Source organism: Prunus mume, linkage group LG7, assembly GCF_029339155.1.
Source record: "Prunus mume cultivar Tortuosa linkage group LG7, ASM2933915v1, whole genome shotgun sequence".
NCBI classification, from domain to species: domain Eukaryota; kingdom Viridiplantae; phylum Streptophyta; class Magnoliopsida; order Rosales; family Rosaceae; genus Prunus; species Prunus mume.
The window spans coordinates 5459941-5481162 of NC_142704.1; the positions used below are offsets into that span (position 1 = coordinate 5459941).

The window sequence follows — 21222 nt, forward strand, 5'->3', positions numbered from 1 at the left end:
ACCATCGATCTTTTGACCTTGAACGACGTCGTAGTCAGCTTTGGCAACACTTTTTCTTCTTCAGCAGCTCACCCCCAACAAGAAGCACCAACCTTCAACCTCCATAGAAGAAAGAAAGAGAAGAAGAAGAAGAGTCTCAGAATTGCTTAGGCTGATCGTCTGCTACGCGAAAGGAAAAGGGTCGGGCTTCAGAAGTGCCAGAGTGCCACGTGGAAGCAATCAGTCGGTGGATAGGTGAAAAGTCAAAAGTCAAAAGCTTGACGGGGAGAGATGCCGGAGGAGGATTTGGTGGACATAAAGTTCAGGTTGTATGATGGTTCCGATATTGGGCCGTTCAGCTACTCATCGGCCTCCACCGTCGATATGCTTAAGCAGAGGGTCGTCTCCGATTGGCCCAAAGGTTTGTCTTGCAACTTGCTGTTTCTTAGTACTTAATTTCTTTGTGAATTTGTTTGCTATTATGCCTGTCAATTTCAATGTGTTTCCAATTTGGAATTTTTATGTTGATTTGGATTTTTATGTCAATCTAAGTTTGAAGTTTCAGTTTTGGGCAATCAAAATTTTAGGAGCTTTTGAAAGAGTCTTTTTAATTGAATCTTAAGCTAATTTTCTAAATAATTAGAACAACCCAAAAGAATTTTGAGTCTCACTTGTTGTGGAATTGGTATTTTTTGTGAGTATAGTTACAAGTTTATTACTTTGACTCCTTTTTTTCCCCATATGAATTCTCTGTTTTTCCATCCTTTGTTTATCTAGTTTTGATTTTCTTGAGATGCCCTTTTGATTTTTGTATAGGCAAAACTATGATACCCAAGACAGCTAATGAAGTGAAACTGATGAGTTTTGGCAAAATTTTGGAAAACAACAAGACAGTGGGTCAATGCAAATTACCTTTTGGTGATGTTGGTGGGGGAGTTATCATAATGCATGTTGTTGTACAGCCAGCTATAGAAAAGGCTAAAACAGGTAAGATTTCCATTATGATCTAAATCTCAGAAAGTTTCGTTGCTTGTGGGTTGCAAAGACTACTTAATCTTGTGCTGTTTTCAGAGTTAAATTTGGTGTCGATAAATGAATTTGATGTTGTTATACCATATACTTCTGAACATTGATTTTGGGTGAATTGTGCACTGGCTTGTTTATTGCAGCCTTTATGCCTGGAGAATTTAATTGTAAATTATTCCTCTTAAAACTTTTGAACCATTGTTCAACAATCAACCAGGAAAGTTGAAACTAACTGGTACAAAAAGTTTGTCATGTGGACGTTGTCATTACTAATTAGCATTTGGTTTGAGCCTATGAGAAATTTGCTTTCTCTCGTTTCCTTCAACAGGAGATATATCTTCTATGGTGTTTACTCCAGCAATTCATTGTTATTAATGGCGTGTATACTGTCTGTGAAAGGGGAGCAACCTTGAGATTAAAGAAAGGTTAACAATGAAGACAACCGTCGATAGGAGAGAGCCATTTTGTTTATGACCTTACTATGTCTTCCCTTAGGAAGAACAATTAACTTCCCAAGAATGGAGGGATGCATATATTAAAACCATCCTTGTTGGTTACTGCTATTTGTTTGGAAATTTTTCATTCAAAAAGTAACAACGTGGGTTTTACTGATCCTAATACTTATAAATGGCAAAACTAATTTGGAATGGGATTAATTAAGTGAAGTTTTGTTGCCCTCCACTTTTGATTTTATAAGCATGAGGTTTCTGAAAAGCTTGTTATGGTTATTCTGAACAGAAAAGAAGGTTGATGATTTGCCCCGGAAAGTTGTCTGCTCCTGTTCCATATTGTGAAAGAAACTGTTTGATGTTGGGATCTGATGACCTGGGAATGAATGATTTGGCTACAGTAACCATCTCCGGGCATACGTTTGTTCATTGTTATTGCAGCACCAATGTGGACAAGTTGTGATGTGTGTACAGAAAACCATGTTGTTGGTGATTTCAATAGTTGCAAGGCTTTTGTCTTCCACCATCACAGATGGCGTTTTCTTTTGTTCATCTATCCATTTGTTATGTGCTTTTTCCTCTGTCTTGCCCTATAATTGCTTTTTCTTTTGTTCATCTATCCATTTGTTATGTGCCTTTTCCTCTGTCTTGTCCTATAGGTTTGCTTGGATGAATGTAGCAGTAATACAAAGCTGTATAGACCTTATTAATACAAAGATCCACAGTTCAACTACAAGGAGCAATGTTTTGTTTATGCTGTGTTTATCTGAGTGGTAGACGAGGACAGTAGTGTAACATTGCAGGATTAAATTTCTCAAGTGGAATTTGCATCAACTAGTGCAGATGCATATTTGAATCACCAACGTCCATTTTGACGCTGCATGCAAAAACGCCCTAACGATTGAGAAAAACCTGCTCTCTTTCTTGTTCGTTCGAACAAGACCACGACCATAAACTACGGATTGAATAAGTGAAATACATAATCTGAAAAATCGAGTATAGTAGTTATTTAGTTATATAAATTTATTTTTTATGGATGTTAAATTATTATTTTTTCTTAAAGCAAGATCCAGCGAGTATTCTCTCACTCAATTGAACATAAATTCTGCATGATAACTTTGTTGATAAGTGGATCAAAGGTTTTGTTCTAATCTTCATTTAAAGAAACATTAACTGTTGACTTGAAACTTACTCTCTTAATTTTCACCAATCTTTATTGGAGGAGGTTTCGAGTTCAAATCTCGTGAACAAGGACCATGCTTCCATGAATGAACGATTAAGTTAGGAGGGCAATTCGCAAGCCTCTTGTGTAACATAATCTGTTGTAATTCTAGATAGTCTACAAGATAACCATGTGTCAAGGTAATGAGAAACAGAGGGTACAGAAACCATGAATGAACGATTAAGTTAGGAGGGCAATTCGCAAGCCTCTTGTGTAACATAATCTGTTGTAATTCTAGATAGTCTACAAGATAACCATGTGTCAAGGTAATGAGAAACAGAGGGTACAGAAACCGGTTGAGAACAAAGAAATTTCCGAGATTGTATACTAGCTTGAGATCAGATACTACACTCAACAGCTACTAAAGTACAAAAACTTTAAATAAAAAGACTAGGGTTCTGATGGAAGATGACAAACAAATCGACTCTCTCAGGATCACCTACAAATTTGGCAATCCTGCAACAGGGGAAATCAACGAAAATAATAGTACAGAGAAACAATGGATTTTTCTAAATCTGCCTAAAAACTCTATCTGCAGCGGCTATCGTATTTTGATATCTTCATGAGTATGAGCCAAGCTTGTAAACCCAGCCTCAAACTGGGAAGGAGCAAGGTATATGCCTTCCTCCAGTAGTCCCCTGTAAAACTTTGCAAACTTTGCGGTGTCACTCTTTTTTGCGTCATCAAAGTTGTAGACAGGCCCTTCAGTGAAGAAAAAACCAAACATCCCACTTATATACCCACCACATATTGCATGCCCAGCCCTCTTCCCAGAATCTATTATACCTTGAATGAGTTCACTTGTGATCTTATTCAGGTATTCGTAACTTCCTGGCTCCTTCAACCTCTTAAGGGTATGAATCCCAGCAGTCATTGCTAATGGATTTCCACTCAAGGTCCCAGCCTGGTACATTGGTCCTGCTGGTGCCACAATTTCCATAATCTCCCTCCTTCCACCATATGCACCAACTGGCAGGCCACCACCAATGATCTTTCCAAGTGTTGTTAAATCAGGAGTAATGCCAAAATACTCCTGTGCTCCGCCATAAGACAAACGGAATCCAGTCATCACTTCATCAAAAATGAGGAGAGCGCCATGTTCTTTGGTGAGTTTGCGTATGCCATTAAGGAAATCAGATTTAGGAACAATGAAGCCAGAGTTCCCAACAACAGGTTCAAGGATGATTCCAGCTATTTCTCCTTTGTGACTTTCAAAAAGCGCTTCCACTGCCGACAAGTCATTGTAGGGGGCCGTTAGAGTATCAATAGTGGCTGCTTTAGGAACACCTGGTGAGTCTGGAAGTCCTAATGTGGCCACTCCACTACCAGCCTTGACAAGGAATGGATCGGCATGGCCATGGTAACAGCCCTCAAACTTAATGATCTTTGGTCGGCTAGTGTATGCACGAGCCAGGCGGAGCACACCCATGCATGCTTCTGTGCCTGAGTTGACAAATCGGACCATTTCTATGCTTGGAACAGCGGAGATCACCATTTCTGCAAGAACATTCTCTAGAAGACAAGGTGCACCAAAGCTTGTTCCTTTCTGCATCGTTTCAGCTAGAGCTGCAAGTACCTGAAAGTAAGTGTTAATCCAAGATAATTGAGTTATATAATAACTATCTTTGCTACTACGAATTGACAAGGTGAAGAAGATTAACAGTCAATTCTTTTTTATCTTTCTAATTTGTCTGGGAGAGGGATTTTTAACTTGAGATGCCTATGTGCTAGCCTTATTAAGGACTTATCATGGGCGATTCTCCTTAATAAAAAATGAGGTGCCTACATCATTGTCCTAAAATATGTAACTCCTTTGGGAGAAATGCGTATGTGGTATTAGAGAAACTATATTACATATTTATATATATATATACAAAATATAAAAATATATAGAGAGAAAGAAATAAGTAGTTCATTCTCCAAACTCAGAAACAATGGAAAATTGGATACAAAACTAGTGGAAAAATATAATGAGAGAGAAAGAAATAAGTCAGTTCTATTCTCCAAAACAATAACAGAAACAATGTGAATTGATCATTGGATCAAGACTGTCAACAGAAGCAAGTGAAATTCATAATAGATTACAAGAACAGAGAATAATACCTTGTCATCCGCGTGACCGATTATCGCAGGTCCCCAGGAACCCACATAATCAATATACTCATTGCCATCTATGTCCCACATGTGAGAGCCCTTGACAGAATCAATCACAATAGGTTGTCCGCCAACAGACTTAAAGGCACGTACGGGGGAATTCACACCTCCAGGCATCAACTCCTACAATAAAAAAGTTGTGTCAGCAAGCAATAACAGATTTTGAAGCAATTTCTTCTATTCAACATCTGATGTAGAAAAAGTTAAAATGACACATATCCTAAAATATAGCAACTCAACAGAACCATTTGAGTTCGGATCCCACTTTTCAATGACTAAAAGATTTGAATTTCATCGTAAGCAATCAGAACCTTAAACAAACTGGAATTGGATAACCCAAATTCAAATTCCCACGCTTGTTAAAACATCAAGACTAAAGCTTCAGTTGCAACATCAAATATATTCACCTGTAATCACAAAACCCAGAAATTCCAATATTTCTAAGCCAAACCCACATCTCCAAATCAACTAATACTCACCATTACAAAGCAATCCCAAGATTCCAACTTCTCTACTTATCTTTCTCATACTCCTAACGGATCACTACGAATCTACATCCCACCTCACTCAAAATCCTTAACAACTATTGGAAAAGAAAAGAGATTTAGACAAGATGGAAACTGTACCTTGGCAGCTTTGAAAGCCTGCTCAGATTTCTCGAGAGTGAAACTCTTCTTCTCGTCGAGAGAGACGGCCATTTTGACAGTGCAAAAACGCCGAGACGATTGCGAAAATCGTGAACTGGGTCTCTGAGAAAGCTTCGGAGTCGAGCGGGAAAGCCCTACAGCTACCCCAGGGATTGTGTTAGCCATGATTGCTCCCAAGCACTCTGTCTCTATCTTGCTGGAGCTATTTCGGTCAAGAAGAAGATAAGTGTACGTGCGAGTAAGACCACGACCTTAGACTACGGATTACATAGAAGATGCAAACCATGTGGGCCGGGTTCCGGTTGTACCGGGTCGGTCGGGTCGGGCATTATTGAAAGTCAACAGAGTTGGGCCTAACTCTGAGCCGCCTGACGTGGCCCCAACCCAACTGCTGCACTACAAATATATTTCTTGGTAATAAAACATAAGGTGAAGGCAAATAAAATATTGCGTTATTGGGGCTTGACCATCCAATGCACATGTACATTGTGACAACATTTTTCCTACTAATCACAATTCTGGCATGGCATTGGAAATGAATATTTTGTGTACTTTTCTTTTTCTTTCTCCCAATGCTGAATACTTTGACATCAAAATGTGAGATGCTAGTTTGTTATTGATTCCAATTTGAGTAGAGTATTCAACACCGCCCCGAAACTTCTTAATTTCCATCCCAATTTCTACCTCATGTCCATAAATAGAAATATTGGAGGAAACTAAATGTCAAGGAACAAATATATTGGAGGAATTTAACGATGTTAGTAGACTATTTAATAGACTTATTTTCAATTTAGGAACGCATAATAAAAAAAATTTCAATTCAAAGCCAAACAGCTTGACAAGAGCTTGAAGCTGTTGCCACCAATTCAGCTTCAGTTGTGGAAAGTGTCAGTATCTAGTGCTTCTTTGATGACCACGATATTTAAGTCTTAATTAAATAAAGCTGGCTTGGTAACTCAGAGTCCAAGTCAAGTAGGATTTCTAGTTTGTAGGAGTTGTGGTTAAGGTCATTCGCCACAATTAGAAGTGTTCTGTTGCATTTGTTTAGTTCCACAAAATCTGCACAAGTTGATTTAGTGTTTAACGTGTAGCGTAGATCAATTCTATTTAAGTTGTAATCTTGTTTCATGAGTATTTTCCAGTTTTCAAGTTCAATAGATTCAAACTTTCAATTTCTTTTGTGTTCCAACATTACATCCCAATTGCTACCTCATGTCCATAAATAGAAATATTGGAGGAAACTAAATGTTAGGGAACAAAATATTGGAGAAATCAAACCATGTTAGTAGACTGTTTAATCGATTTATTTTCAATTTAGGAACGGATAATAAAAAAAATTCAATTCAAGATAGTAGGTATTTTTACTTTAATTTTGTTCTCCCGAGATATTTGGTGAAATTGCAATTCTTATTTTCAATCTTGAAATCGAGTGGATTGTTTAATCGATTCTCAAAATAGGCTGTAACATTAGGCAAAAGCAAATATTGTTTTGTCAACAATTTTGATTAATTTGTAGGAAAAAATCATTTGTGTGGAAGTAATACTTAGCATCAGGAAAAGTAATTTATATATTGTTTGTCAAAAGAAATCCTATTTGTTAGATTGAAAATGTGTTAATGTTTTTTATACAACGCTATGTACTAACATAATGATGCACAAATCTTATAGATTTTATCTCTATTGTTGATTTTGCATCCAACATTAGAAAAAGAATTTGACTTAGAGTATGTTTACTACTCTATAATTGAACATGAGTTTGATTGAGGAGTCAAATTTTGAATTTCCATTGAAGCTATATATTAATTCACTTAAATTGGAATTGAAATTAATTTAATTACTTAAATTTGCTTATTCCAAAAGTCATTTTTGGTCCCTGTAACTGAAAGCCAACACAGCCTCCCAAGGCTGCCCCAACCCCAACAAATGCACAAGGCATAAGCTAGCAAGCCGAGAGCTATGTTCCAATAGTTTCCCCAAGATCGATTGACATCTCCAAGCAATATGTATGAGATCGAGTTGGGAGAGAGAAGGCAAATTGAGGAGAAATTGGAAGTGAGACTTTTGGCGGGGGTTGTGGAGACCCGTTGCCCCTCTAATTTTAGCCCAATTATGTTTTGGTTCAATTGTTGATTGTGTTCTTGTTGCTTTATTTATTTATTTATTTTAACATTCAGTACTTTTCTTGCACAAATTGTTAAATACATATAGATCTATGAGTCCATGATATCATGGGGTTGGGGCGGCCTTGGGAGGCTATGGTGGGCGTTAGTTATAGGGTATAGTAGCTAGCTGGGGTTGGGTGGTACTGTTCTTTGAGTGTTGGCTTGTTGGGGAGAGTATGCAAGTTTGGACCAAAATACCCTTGAATAGATAACATAAGTTAAGAATAATTTGACAGAAATTAAGATTGTCCTTAAATTATTACAAATATGAAACTATAATGGAAAAATTAAAACTACAAGATCAAAAGTGATTGAAGTGTCAAATTACAGGGACCAAAAGTGACTTTGGCCTTCTCAATAATGTACTCATGATGGGTTGCTTTTTCAATAATAAGAACAGCACCTATACTAGCCAAGAGTTCAATTCTTACAAAATCAGGAGTCGAGTTCCTAATATTATGTGAACCCCATTTATGTGTTAATTCCTAAATGATTAAGTAAATGCGAGATAATCCATAAATTGTAATTGAAAACCAACTATTTTTATTTAAAAATAAAATAAAAATAGATTACGAATATGTGAACATGTCATTTGAAGGGTAAATGGCCTTGATATTATGTATGGAAACAACCAAAGATGACAAACTTGACAGAGCGTATTTTTCAAAAGAGTAATGCTACACTTAACACATTTTTATCTCATAGTTTTATACCACATGATGTGGTATATCCATATTATATGCCACATCAATTAAATCAATGAAGTCTATTTTAATTAAGGCAATTAGAAAACAAATATTGGAATAAATCATAAAAGAAAAGAAAATATCAAATAATTTTAATTGATGTGGCTGTCCACCTCAGCTGTCACATAAGATAGTATAAAGATGTGGTATACAAATGTAGTAAGAGTAGCATTATTCTTTTCAGAAACATTATACCAAAAGGAATATTTCTTCAATATCACAATTTGAGTTTTCGCATCTCCAACAAAGTAATGACAGTAAACCACATCCTATATTATAGTCTATAGTATATTACTATATATACACAGGAGAGAAACCCAAAACATGTCAAAAACTCAATTTGAAGTTCAGGCCCAGCCAAGTCTCTCTCTCTCTCTCTCTCTCTCTCTCTCACCATGACACCACCATGCATTTCTACCCTAATCCATCTTCAGCCACTCCACCACCCAAAACACCATTTCAGGTATACAAATCCCAGAATAGAGTTGAAACCATCCAAAAACAGAAAAGGGCAAAATGGGTCTCTTAGGAAAGCTCGAACTAGCTTAGCTATACCTATACTAAATCCTGCTTTAGGTGCTTTATATAATTGTCGTTTTTGTTGTTTTCATGTCGTGTGATATTATAGTAAGGTGATCTTTTGCTAATATTGAGATATTAAGAGCATGAGACGGAGGAAACTGAGAGGTGGTAGAGGAAAGTATTGGCGTATTGAAAGGACAGTGTACCGCCATTGACCAGAGGCTTGCCATCGTTCACAAGGCAGTCGTTGTAGTGAAGCCGCTTGAATATCCTAGGGTTCACAAGCCGAGCCGAGCTGAACCAACCACAGGTGAGGTGGATGCGAGAGATGTCACAGCCGCTGGCACACACGTTCATGATCTCAACGGTGTAGGTGGGAATACCACTTGGGAGTGGGCCCGTGGGACCCTGGTTTATCACTATGTCTGCCTTGCTACACTTTTCTCCTGGAATTCTGTTTGGTTCGTCCATTTCTGTCGCTAAACAAGTAAAAGCAAAACACAATTAAAAACAAAACAAAATTAAAGAAAGAAAAAGAGATAAAAAAAGGGTGCTTAGGCATTGTAATTAGGGTGGTGTGCATCCAATTAGACAATACAATGCAAACCGACCAAGCCTTCCAATAGGGCTGGCGGGGAGGGAGGGCATCTGCAGACAAAACACACTTTTGATAGGTGACTCACAGGAATAATACATGAAAAGTGAAAACAAACAAATCTAAACCCCAAAAAGGCTAAAATATAGAGAGAGATGGGATGGGACCAGCAAGCTTCTGCTTTGCTTTCATTGTTTCATCTATTCATCTCTGCTTTTCAGCTTTATGCTTAACTTTTGGGTATTGGAAAATTAACATTCAAGAAAAAAGTAAATCGCTTCTAGTCAACACGCATTTCCTTTTCACTTATAGAGTGACATTTCCATCTGTCAAACAGCCACTTATAGAAGGGAAAAAGGAAAAAAAGAAAAAAGAAAGAAAGAGACAAGGTGCAATTGAAATAAAATCGGCAGCCAGCTTGCAAATTGAAGTCGGGCAAATTTAGGGCTTTTTGCACACAAATTTCAAGAAAATATTTATAGACACTAAAGCAAGCATGTAGCCATGTCCATAAAATTGTGTGTATTTTCAAATGGGTACCAAAACAAGGAATGAAAATTTGATGGGATATTGAGATCCAATTCAAAAGATGCCCATATGGACAGGAAATGTTGCCCTTGTGGGCAAAGACAAAGCGCTAACGGTGCACGTTAGCATAGCCTTAACCAGCAAATGGACATGCACCTCTGACACCCAACCCCACCATCTGACCAAGACTACCAAAATTCATTTGCGAGCATATGGGTACCGAATTCTGTTGCCCCTCCCAGCACTCACCTCTCAGCATCACTATTTTAGAAAAAATATAATAAATCCAGAAACCTCCATGCATTTCAATTGTCCAATAGATGCCGAATTGAAGAAATTAAATTAAATTAAATAATGCCGAGAATTTTTATTTAATTGGTTGATTTCTTACCACGAAGAAGAAGCTTGCGGTGGGTTGCAGTGAGAGTGTTGTTTCCTGCACCAGACGAGCTTGAACCCATGGAACCATGGCGGATGCTCATGAACACAGCTGCAAAACAAAATTCAAAAATTAAAATGCGTAAAATAAATAAATAAATAAATAAAAAAGAGGAAAATGCTAAATCATTGGATTTGGTCATCATGTTGAAATGCAGAAAAGACAAACACATGGACCCCTTGTGTTTGTGAAAGAGATGCCAAGAACAAACAAAACAAAAAACAGAAAAGCGGATTTAATATAAAAAAAATTAAAGTAATAATTAAATAACGAAAATCAAAAGGAATGTGGAATCTGATAAAATTGTGGCGTGCGTGAATCTTCTCCAGTAAGATCCAAAGGCGTCCGTACACGTACCATGGTCAAACGCAGGCACGAACAGCAGCACTGCAGCCACTACTGCAAAGAAGACGAGCAAAGACGATGTAACGACCACACCGACTCGCCGAGTCATCATCATCGCGTTGAGTGGACGAGTGAGTTGAGTTGAGTTGAGTTGAGAACGAACTCGGTTGCGAGAGTGAGCGCTGAGTTGACGAGCGAGTCGAAAACCTTGGCCCGCCCTGGAATTATGAAGAGGCTGAAGCTGAACCTTCCTCTGCAAGCTTGGGCGATAAGCAGAAGCTAAAAGCTAAAAGCTCTGCATTGAGAAACAGAGAGTGAGAGAAAGAGATTGAAGGAACCGATGAATTTATATCACATCAAAATCAATTGATCTCAATCAGTCAAAGAAAGAATAACCGTCGATTTGGAGAAGGAGAGAGAGAGGCTGAGATTTGACTTTGTATAAAGTGGGAAAAACTCACGGGGTTAATGAGGCTATAGGCTATACGCTAGGCTTTATCATAGGCTATGCAACAGGCAAAACGACGGCGATTTGAAGTTTTGAAGAGCAGAAGTTTCAGAATTGCAGGTGGTGTTTGATTTGGAACATAAATAAACACAGAAAAAGGATGCGTTTCGGTGCAAATTGAAAACTGCAATGGCAAGGCGTGTGTGGGAAAATGGAGATTTTCCGGGAAAGTTTAGGCAGCGAAATTAGAGGGGAAAGAAAACGAGAGAGAGAGTTTTAATAGACTGTAAATAGTAGTACTAGCAGTACAGGATAACTAAGGGACACAGAGCACACAAACATACACAGAGCAAAGTTGCAGAGAGAGGCAGACATTGTTGGTTCTTGCAGAGAGAGAGAGAGAGAGAGAGAGAGAGACTGCAGAAGCTCCAAGAGCGAGACAAAAATGGCAGAGCAAATCGTAGAAAGCTTTAAATGACAAAACACCACAATCCGCTAAAGCCGATCGAATTGCTATACGCATTTATTGTTCTCATCTCAGGCACAGATATACACAATACGAGTATAATATATATATATATATATGTAGGCCACGTAGACGTACCTGTAATTAGGGTTTTGGCAGGTGGTGGATCGAAGAGGAAGGTGGGAAGTCGTGTGCTCTGGTCTGGGTCTGGAGTGAGTGGTAAAAGCGGCAAGAGGTAATTATTATATACTGATTAATTATTTTTTGGATTTTTGGATTTTTTGGGGAGAGATTATTATTTGATTAAAAGGAAAATTAAATAAAGTGCACACGTGGGGGTTGTTAAACTGTTAACCGATGGCAAATGAATCATTAGGTAATTTTATCCGATTTAGCGGGAATGTTCGGGTATGATGTGGGTCCAGGGACCACACGGATGACATTTGCCATTTTGCTCGTACACGTGTGTGTTTTTGTTACTGTTTTAGGACATGGACATGGACATGGACATTTCGTGGAAATATTAGGACCATGGACGCTGTCAAATTTTGTATTTTTCGGTAAATGGAAATGGACTGGGACTGGTTTGCATGCTGCCAACAGACTACTAAAACAATTCATTCTAGTTTGAAAAAGTGATTTTGTATAGCAAATCATCTATTAGTGTAGTGATTTAGAGCAATTACTCCCTCAACAAAGATCTTGGTTTGAGTCATAGCATTCGTGTAAACTAATGTGTGCGTTTAATATGTTATTGCCCATCTCAATAGGAAATGTCCCAAAAAAAGAAAATTGTATATGAAACAATTAATAATTATAGTAGTTTTGAAAATTATAGAAATATACTTAATTCGATGAATTCAAGTACATATAACCAATAGACTATTCCATAACAGATAATTTTTCAACGCAAGATATGAATATGATCTCAAATTGAAATCCAATATTATATAATTTTGATTAAATTCTGGCGTCCACGTGGAAATGCTTTTATATGAAGGATTTTTGTAAGCGTTTTTGTTAAAAGTATACCGTTATAAGAAAATCCAAGCGCTTCTTAAAAAAACACATACACTGAGTACGCTTCTAGACATATTTTCAGAGAACACTAAAAACGCTTCTAGACATATTTTGCCATACACTGAAAATCAAAAGCGTTTTTAGCTCTATTGAGAAAAGTGTTTTTAACACTTCCATAAGCACTCCAAAACAAAACCTACACTTCTACCTTTCTTTTGGGTCGAAATAGATAGTCCACTTCTAATTTATCTATTGAATTTTGGGTCGAACCTATGAAAAATTTGAAAAGTTGCACCAGCAAAGCCCAATCCGTGATGAGATTTATAATACTCTGGCAGTTTCTATAGTGAAGGGTGTCTACAACTCTAAAGCCCAACATTACTCAGAGAATGCAAAGGCAATGCAACGGGATCAGGAGAAGAAAAGAGTAGATATAAAACCCCTGTACTCTATACAATACTTCAACACCGCATCATTCTGATCCAAATCTTGGTGGCACAAAAAACCATCACATATTGATGCTTACATAGTTCATATCACCCCTCTCTTTGCTATCTTTTTGCATTACAACATCTACCAAGGCACTAGTGAGAAAGAAGGCTAGGCTTGTTCACCAACCATCCAAAGAATTCCTGATCTACGTTAGGCTACTTCTGAAATTGGGTCAAACTACATTCCGCCGCGTCCTAAAGACCTACTGAATACAATGGCGAGAGGGCTTATCTATTGGATTTGAAACTAGCAGACTTCATTACTTCCAGTGCCCTTACCTTGTCCAGCAATTCTTCAATCGTATTGGATGCATCCTAAAAAAACAGCAAGCAAATAAGGGGGAAGACAACCTTAAAAAGTGAAACATGTGAACAAAACACTACTCAAACTGGGCTGACCTGCAGCTTCTTTCTCAAATTGGCCTCTTCATTGTCTCGTCGTTCCCTCTCCTCGGAGAATATCCCAATTAGAGTGTCTTGTTCCTTGTTCATTTCCACAATTTTTTGTTGTGCCGCTTGGAGCTGATCACAAGACCAGGAAGTAATGAAAAAAATATAAATAGAATGTGAAGAGAACAAACTGTTACTTAGATCTACTTCATACTTTTCCAGCCTCTAGGTGAGAATAGATAATATAGGCCGATGAATACCTGAGTTTCAAGTGACTTGCACCTATCCCTTTCACACTGCAAGTCCTGCAGCAAATCAGCTGAAGCTGCTCCATCCTTTTCTCCAATCTATATAGAAGGAAAGAGCTGACGATGACTGCGAAGTAATAATAAGGTGATACAGTACTGAAGCAAACATAAAGCAACGTAACAAATATTTATATATAGTGGTGAAAAGGACAGAACAAGTACCTTTCCTTCAGTTCACGATTCTCTTTTCTCAATTGCTCCACTACGCCTAAATCACCCTCCAAGACAGAACAATCACCATTGACATTATTCCCCTGCCAATTGAACAAAATCCATTAGCAAAAGCCTATCATCAGAAATATAACCATCTAATGCAAAGCAATAAGTGGAACTGAAGTGACTGGAAGTAACCTTTGACTTGGAACGTGAGGTGGGCAGATAGGTTCCCCCACATGGCGAACAATCTTGCTGAGATTGAATATCTTCCATGCATGAAGATAACCGAGTCACACCCTGGCCATCTTTCCTGGAATTCTTTTTAGTAGCAAATCCCTTATGACTACTGTCATTTACTTGCTTATCAGACATGGCTGTCGAAGGTGGTGATGGTTCAGAAGAACTTGATGATCCTTCCCCAGATTTTGTGGGCGTTTGCACTCTATGTGTGCCTTCATCAGACATATGTACAGTCGCATGCCCATGGTATGCTGGTTTAGAAAATCTTTTTGAAGATTTTAAATCAACTTTCTGAAATGCGTGTGAACGGAGCTTGTCAGGAACTGATAATGGTCTCTTGCTGCCTGACTTAGTAGCACCATTCGTTTTAGAGGGAGAAGTTTCAGGAAAATAATCAGAAGTCTCTACAAGAAAAAAAATGTTTATGAGTTGACAAGGTTGACATGAATTTTTGAATCACTACATAACTGCATAGACCACAGCAAAAAGAAAGGCTGCCGAAAAGAATGCAGGGTCCATGACATACCTTTATCTGCAGAGCCGTTAATAAGCTTCTTATTACGCCGTGGAGCATAGCCAATTTTATGACAAAAATTATTCCTATATATGCAGTAGTGAATGTCCATTTGTGAGTATCAAAACAACAAAGAAACTCATAGAAGTACGGACGCATTGTTCGCAATTAAGCTAAAGCACAAACCAGTAATTCTTTTGCATAGTTAATAATTTTCCCTCGAGTCTTGAAAGAACTGTTGTACGCTCAAAACCCTGTTTATCATGTGCTGGTTCAACAAAATTGGCTTCTAAGAGACCTGCAAGAATAAAATGCCTCAGAAGAAAACTCAACTTTATCTAAGATTTTAAGTGAGGGAACTTGAATCCATAAACAATACCTATAACACCACGGCCGTCACTTCCTGCAGCATTCCAAAGCCTCCAAAATGGCTGGGTATAAAAAATAACTTTGTGTAAGAAAACTTCCAAAGTTTATCAACTTGTGCTTAAATACTGATGTAAAGATCATTGCTCAAACAGGAAATCCAAGAGTGAATACTTCATTGAAAAGGCAACAAACTTAGAAATAATGAAGTTTATAACTAAAAATACCTTAATCAGTCGATTTTTGTGATAAACATTGAACCCTTGAACATCGATGTGATGTTTTGCATCCTTCACAAACCCAACGGTGACAACGGCAACCATCTGATTACGAGAGTTGCATGCCATTAGAAAGACAACAGAAAAAGTAAGCATGATTAGTAAATTTTTTTTTAATACATTACATTTGAATCCTTTGGAATCCCATCAGCACCAGGCTGTGGCCGATATGTGACTTGCTGGGACATCATCATATCATTCACTATGTTGTGGTGCTCAACATCCTTCCCACGAAGAATGATTCGGAAGTTATGAGGAAGCCGCAAATAGAGAATTGATGCATAGCTCTGGAGTCAAAATGAAGAAACATATTAATAAAGTTGACATATAGACTAATTCTGTCTAAAACATAATACAGGACCCATGTTACAAAATTCTTTTCACTCAACACTCAGTTTATTTCTTATTCTAATCTCTCCTAATTCTTAATATGGAAAAAAAATATCTAACCTTAAGACTAATAAATAATGTAGTCAAAGACTCTGACTAGAGGAGTGGGGGAAGGGGTGTTGTATAATATGGGTTCTGAACGCTGGTCCAAGACCCAATCAAGAACTGGGAAATGATAGTTGGGCAACCAGGATGGTGAAATTTGACTTTACCCTCAACGAGTGCCGGTAGGTCAAGAAAAAACGAGAGTTGGGAAATTCTTTAGCCATTTGTATATTCTTTTCAGCTCGATTGACACCTCTAATTTGAATATCCTGCAAAATCAGACACCATATATGACTGCTAGAATAGCGAAGCCACTGGAACAAAAAAGATAATATATACATATATATATATATATATATATATAACTCATGAATCAACATACATGTGGATCAGCATCAAAATCCAGCTCCAGCTGTCCTTCATCATCCTCCCAAAGGTTGTATATGATAATTCGGGTGCCATGGTTTTTCATCATATAGAACTAAATAGTAGTAAAAATAACAAAATCAATGACAAAAAAATCTGCATAAGATAGTTCCATACCATCTTACCAATTTGGTATAAGCCCTACAACAGTATTGAAGTACCTGATGATGCAGGTCTTCTTCACTAGAAAATGGTGACCATTGAACTATTGTTTCCGCATTTTTGTTCCAATCACTTAGAGAGGATCGTAACATCTTGCTCCAAGCCCCTTGTCTTCTCTCATAATCAAGCTTTTCATTTCATGCACACAACAGAAGACATCATTTTTATTCAGGTATGCTAACTTAGCAATAAATAAGAAAGCGCACTAATCATATTCCATCTTAACAAAATACAAACAAGTGAACATCTACAAATTACGGTTGCTTTACTGATAAAGGATCAGCATGTAACTTAAGCAATGATTCTTTTTTGAGGGATTTGCATAAGTTTATTGAAAATCCAAAAGACGAGCACTCGAGTGGTAATAAAAACAAAGGAATTGTAAAATCTAACAGCAATTATAACAAAGAATTACGTCCAAAAAACAGTATCCCCAAAAAAGAATCCTCCACCACTAAAACCAAATGATCCATCCTGTCAAACATCCTACTTCTTTCTTCTCTCAAAACATACCAAACACCTTGAGGGCAAAATCATTATATAAACAAAGAAAAGCTAACGTCCTTGATGTAACGCCCTTAAAATCAAATTGTTCATGCTGAGACTGTTAAGGACTGGTGTGATAGAAGTGGATGTACACCACCTACTCGCCAACCACTACTCATGCCTCAGGTTGTGAACATGCAACGCACCAAAGATGCTCAAAAAGAGATGGATGCAAAACTACATATTTTCCTAACCCAAAAAGGTTTATACATCAATGATGCCTCAAAACGTGCACCTCACAAGATAAGGTTTCCCCTTTTGATTCTAGCACAGCTTTTTAAGTTCCAATTAACAGTTAAATCCCGACCTACCTCACTCGAATAAACAAAAAGACTTGAGACTATGTATGAAGTCCATGAGATAGAAAGGGTTAAATGTCATTACCATGGGAACTACAATATCTTCCTTTCCCGTGCTCTTCAAAAATGTGTAAGACAGCAATCCAATGCTCTGTGTTGCACTAAAATCAATGTCAACATGTCTCAATGAGTTTCAGAAGTAGAAAAATTAATAAAAGCATAGAAGAAAAAAAATGGATTTTTTTTTTAATAAAAGAGAGAGAAAAGTGGTAACTATGACCATAAATACAAAATAACATAATTATCTTCACACTTTTTTTTCAAGTACTGGTTTTAACTAATACTGCTTCAGTCACAAAAACTGAAAACAAGCCTCATTCACCATAACAGGTCTAAATGCACTTGAGCAACAAATGATATACATATTAGACTGCTTAATAGTTCCAAGATAATTAATCATTCTCATTTTATAGACAGTCATTCTCCATGCCAAAGTGGATACAAGAGATGGATGCAGAAAAGTCTATAAGCAATCATCATTTCTCAACCTTACATGCAACTACAAATTCATAAATCCATCCATCTTTCCACATAAGCTGAAGAAAATAACCGTTACTAACCAAACAGGAAAAGCAATGTGAAAGAAACAACAATAAACAAATATGAACAGAAAGAAACCTTTTTCCATCTTTTCCATTGCAACGAGAGAACACGATTACATCTGCTCCGAGCCTCATGGTGCTTGTTTTAAAACCATTTCCATCTGCATAAACAAGCAACTAACATGATTTTTGGGAGATATATCTATACATAGAAAAAAAGAGACACTTTGGTTTAATACTGGTGTTATACATTGTCCTATAGTGTTCGCGACTTTGCTTTTCGCAGAATACCCCAATGACATGCAGTGCCGCATCTTATCGGGATCCATCCCACCACCGTTATCTGCAATACACATCAAATGGATTTCCCAACAAAAAAAGAATATAAATTATGAATAAAAGTAAAACCTCTCAGCATTCTCCGAAATACAACCAACAGAAAAATACCTTCAATCAGCAACATTCTGCTTTGGTCTTTCTTATTTTCAACCATATCTAGGTTAACATATGTCGCACCACTACAAACCTGTGGATAAGATGAAGAAATAGGTCCAAGCAGTGAGGAAAAAAAACCCATGCACACAAAAACATAACGAAAATTATGAACGAAAAGCTACCTCATCCAACGCATTGTCTAAGAGCTCCGCGAAAGCTGCAAAACATCACAGGATTACACCCAAGCATCAAGCATAGAGACCAAAATCCAGCATTACACAGGAACAATTAAATTTACCTCCAAGAGCCCACTTATGGCTTGTTGCGTTGGAATGCAAAAACTTCGGATGAACCCTGACATGGTCCATCCCACCTGCATATTTAAAAGTAAACTTTGTTGAACATCATATTTGCAGCCGTACTTGATCCATATAAAAGCACCATTAATCATGCTACACTCTTCAATTTGGGCAATAGACCCCATGTCAAAGCAAAACCCACTCTTGCATGTCAAGAAGGACTCTTTTAACTAAGTGAAGAAGTAAACTTCCATCATAGTGTCTCCATATCCATAGGACGAAAATATTTAAAATTTTATCCGAAATCAAACAGATCATAGTAAAAACTTGTGAAAATTGTCGGATGATCCGTAGGCGGGGACCAATTATAGTAATTTGTTTCAACCGAGAGATAAACAAAGACAAGGATAATCTTTCTAAAACAAGAAAAAAGAAGCACAAAGAGAACAATGTAGCAGATTTTGAAGAGCGAGAGAGAGCTTTAGATTACCAGCAGTAGATTCCCAGTTGCCACAAGGAGCTCCCTCATAATCCCCAGCCTTCCAGAACTGCTTACAGCTAGGCCCACTGACCACCACAGTCTTTTCGACGCGCGTTACCGCCGCATCTGGCTCCGGAAGCATCGGCGCCACCCCCTCCGGGGGCAGAGGACTCAGAAAACCAACCGGCAAAACGACACCCATCCCGTCTAGCTTCCTCTTCTTCGCCAAACCCCCCGAAACGCCTCCGATATCGTCCGAATCGTCCGAGTCCGACTCGCCGCTACTGCTGCTGCTGCTACTACTCGTGCTCAGATCGATTACCCACCCCGGTGGTGGCACCACCTTCGAAGTGACGCCGTTTAGTTTCCCCGTAGGATGTGGAACATTAGAAGTTTCCAGAAGCTCCTGCTTCACCGTGGCTTCCATGGCTGATAGCTTGAAAACAGGAAACTCAAAAGGCGAACAACAAAGCAGAATTTATGGAGGTTTTTTTTCTTTTCCGCTTTCCCTCTGCACTCTTTTGAGTTTTGAGCTTTAAACTTTTCTTGTTCATTTATTGATGTGGAGATCATCGAGTCAAGGGTGGGATACTACTATGCGGACGAGTGTACGGGAATCCAACTGCAGCTCATATTATTACACACACCTAATAATTAGGACAAAAATTTAGTGGTTAAGTCAAAATAAATGGTAACAGGTGTGGTTCTGGCTCATTCTTGATTTGGTAAATTATAAATGAACTATATGGATGGACCATACTCCTTAATTAATTGTTAATACAATTGACTAATACTGGATTATGTTATAAACTATATGTAGTGGATGCCCACCATATGTCACATCATACCCAACTCTACCTACCATATAGGTCGCCCTCCCAATGACTTGCTACATTGCATTTGTATTCCAAATGCCTATAAATGGCCAAACAACCCAAAAAGTGAAGTGGAGATTATGGGTATGTACTTCAACTTTTTAAATATGTGGGTCTTACATGAGTTATGCAATTTTTTAGTGTATTTCTTTTTTCAAGTTCAATTATTTCGTTCTTCATTAATTAATAATAAAATTGATATTAAAAGTTGAAAAAAAAAATTAAATTGAGGTAAAAATTGGGAACATCTTTAATTGTCCTTTTTTTTATTATATAGACTTTTCCTATTTTCAATGGAACTTTTAAATGTAATTAAGCAAACAAATTTTTAAGGTTTTTACGATGGTTGCACCTGTAAGTCTCAATTATTGTGAGAAAGTTGATGCACATAACAAATTATTCTTTAAATAAACTTAGACGATCTTATCTTCTTATCATTTGGATAAACTTGAACGATCTTATCTTTTAAAGATATTATCTTTTGGATAAACTTGGACAATCTTATCTTCTTATCATTTGGATAAACTTGAATGATCTTATCTTCTTAAGATACTATCCTTTGAATAAACTTGGACGATCTTATCTTCTCATGATATTTATCTTTTGGATAAACTTGAATAATCTTATATTCTTAAGATATTTACCATTTGAATAAACTTTGATATTCTTATCATATAATAATTAAAAGTGTATCCTATCACTATATGACTATCAGAAGAAGCATAACCTCATGATCATAGTTTCTAACATGAGACCTAAGAAAAAAAAGATGAATAGAGGGCGTGTTGGTGAAGACTTGTGGATATGTTGTCTTATTATTTATTTTTAGGGTTCTCGATATGAAGCTAAGTAGATGTAATGAAGGTTCATCATGGAATTATTCTATTTACAAATATCTCTATATTTCAAGTCAGACATATGTCTTATTTGTTATTTTCACGCATTGGTTCAAGATATCAACTCTACCTTAAATTCGGGCTGCACATATAGGTCTGACTCATTGTGAGAAAACTATCACATAGGACTACTCCACTTCATAATTTTCTCTTTTATATGATCAAATAATACTCATTATCACATTGTCCAAGATAATTTTTTTAAACCATCTTTATGTTTTACGATAAATTATTTCTCTCACACTGTCCAAGATACATTTTACAAAAAAACGCTT

At 37.3% G+C, this 21222-nt stretch overlaps 4 protein-coding genes across 8 annotated transcripts; 1 reads left to right on the forward strand and 3 right to left on the reverse strand.

Moving 5' to 3' along the window:
* The first annotated feature begins 78 nt into the window (after positions 1–78).
* On the forward strand, positions 79–2190 carry ATGP4 (Ubiquitin family protein). The gene is made up of 3 exons (XM_008241300.3): positions 79–400; positions 796–966; positions 1744–2190. The coding sequence occupies exons 1-3, from the start codon at positions 271–273 to the stop codon at positions 1797–1799; spliced, it is 357 nt and encodes a 118-aa protein (XP_008239522.1). The 5' UTR covers positions 79–270; the 3' UTR covers positions 1800–2190.
* Positions 2191–2972: 782 nt separating this feature from the next.
* LOC103338111 (glutamate-1-semialdehyde 2,1-aminomutase, chloroplastic-like) lies at positions 2973–5721 on the reverse strand. Its single transcript, XM_008241297.2, is given in 4 exon segments — positions 2973–3232; positions 3235–4252; positions 4780–4953; positions 5457–5721. Coding segments are annotated over 4 exon segments (1425 nt in total). The 5' UTR covers positions 5643–5721; the 3' UTR covers positions 2973–3185.
* A 2901-nt stretch (positions 5722–8622) lies between these two features.
* Positions 8623–12006, reverse strand: LOC103338227 (protein TAPETUM DETERMINANT 1). 5 transcript variants are annotated; one of them, XM_089055658.1, is made up of 4 exons: positions 11867–12006; positions 10827–11109; positions 10422–10520; positions 8623–9386 (listed from the first exon to the last, which is right to left on the reverse strand). In XM_089055658.1, the coding sequence occupies exons 2-4, from the start codon at positions 10927–10929 to the stop codon at positions 9043–9045; spliced, it is 546 nt and encodes a 181-aa protein (XP_088911784.1). In that variant the 5' UTR covers positions 10930–11109; positions 11867–12006; the 3' UTR covers positions 8623–9042. The 5 variants fall into 5 exon arrangements, with proteins under 5 accessions (XP_088911784.1, XP_088911782.1, XP_088911783.1 ...); XM_089055656.1 differs by lacking the exon at positions 11867–12006 and adding an exon at positions 11607–11792; XM_089055657.1 differs by lacking the exon at positions 11867–12006 and adding an exon at positions 11211–11792.
* A 1632-nt stretch (positions 12007–13638) lies between these two features.
* LOC103338109 (protein MICRORCHIDIA 7) lies at positions 13639–19711 on the reverse strand. The gene is made up of 19 exons (XM_089041244.1): positions 19186–19711; positions 18695–18769; positions 18579–18613; positions 18409–18487; positions 18212–18304; positions 18038–18122; positions 17445–17520; positions 16514–16642; positions 16309–16407; positions 16094–16195; positions 15617–15778; positions 15441–15536; positions 15227–15278; positions 15034–15145; positions 14860–14933; positions 14289–14737; positions 14100–14191; positions 13890–14004; positions 13639–13761 (listed from the first exon to the last, which is right to left on the reverse strand). The coding sequence occupies exons 1-18, from the start codon at positions 19601–19603 to the stop codon at positions 13977–13979; spliced, it is 2256 nt and encodes a 751-aa protein (XP_088897370.1). The 5' UTR covers positions 19604–19711; the 3' UTR covers positions 13639–13761; positions 13890–13976.
* Between the last annotated feature and the right edge of the window lie 1511 nt (positions 19712–21222).

Coding starts and splice junctions, on each gene's coding strand:
- ATGP4 (XM_008241300.3), top strand. CDS start 271: ATGCCGGAGGAGGATTTGGTGGACATAAAGTTCAGGTTGTATGATGGT. Junction 401..795: donor CGTCTCCGATTGGCCCAAAG/GTTTGTCTTGCA, acceptor ATTTTTGTATAG/GCAAAACTATGATACCCAAG. Junction 967..1,743: donor TATAGAAAAGGCTAAAACAG/GTAAGATTTCCA, acceptor TATTCTGAACAG/AAAAGAAGGTTGATGATTTG.
- LOC103338109 (XM_089041244.1), bottom strand. CDS start 19,603: ATGGAAGCCACGGTGAAGCAGGAGCTTCTGGAAACTTCTAATGTTCCA. Junction 15,279..15,440: donor ACAAAAATCGACTGATTAAG/GTATTTTTAGTT, acceptor TTTTATACCCAG/CCATTTTGGAGGCTTTGGAA. Junction 14,192..14,288: donor CCTCACGTTCCAAGTCAAAG/GTTACTTCCAGT, acceptor TTCAATTGGCAG/GGGAATAATGTCAATGGTGA.
- LOC103338227 (XM_089055658.1), bottom strand. CDS start 10,929: ATGATGATGACTCGGCGAGTCGGTGTGGTCGTTACATCGTCTTTGCTC. Junction 10,521..10,826: donor CGTGCCTGCGTTTGACCATG/GTACGTGTACGG, acceptor TTTGTTTTGCAG/CTGTGTTCATGAGCATCCGC. Junction 9,387..10,421: donor CCGCAAGCTTCTTCTTCGTG/GTAAGAAATCAA, acceptor TTACTTGTTTAG/CGACAGAAATGGACGAACCA.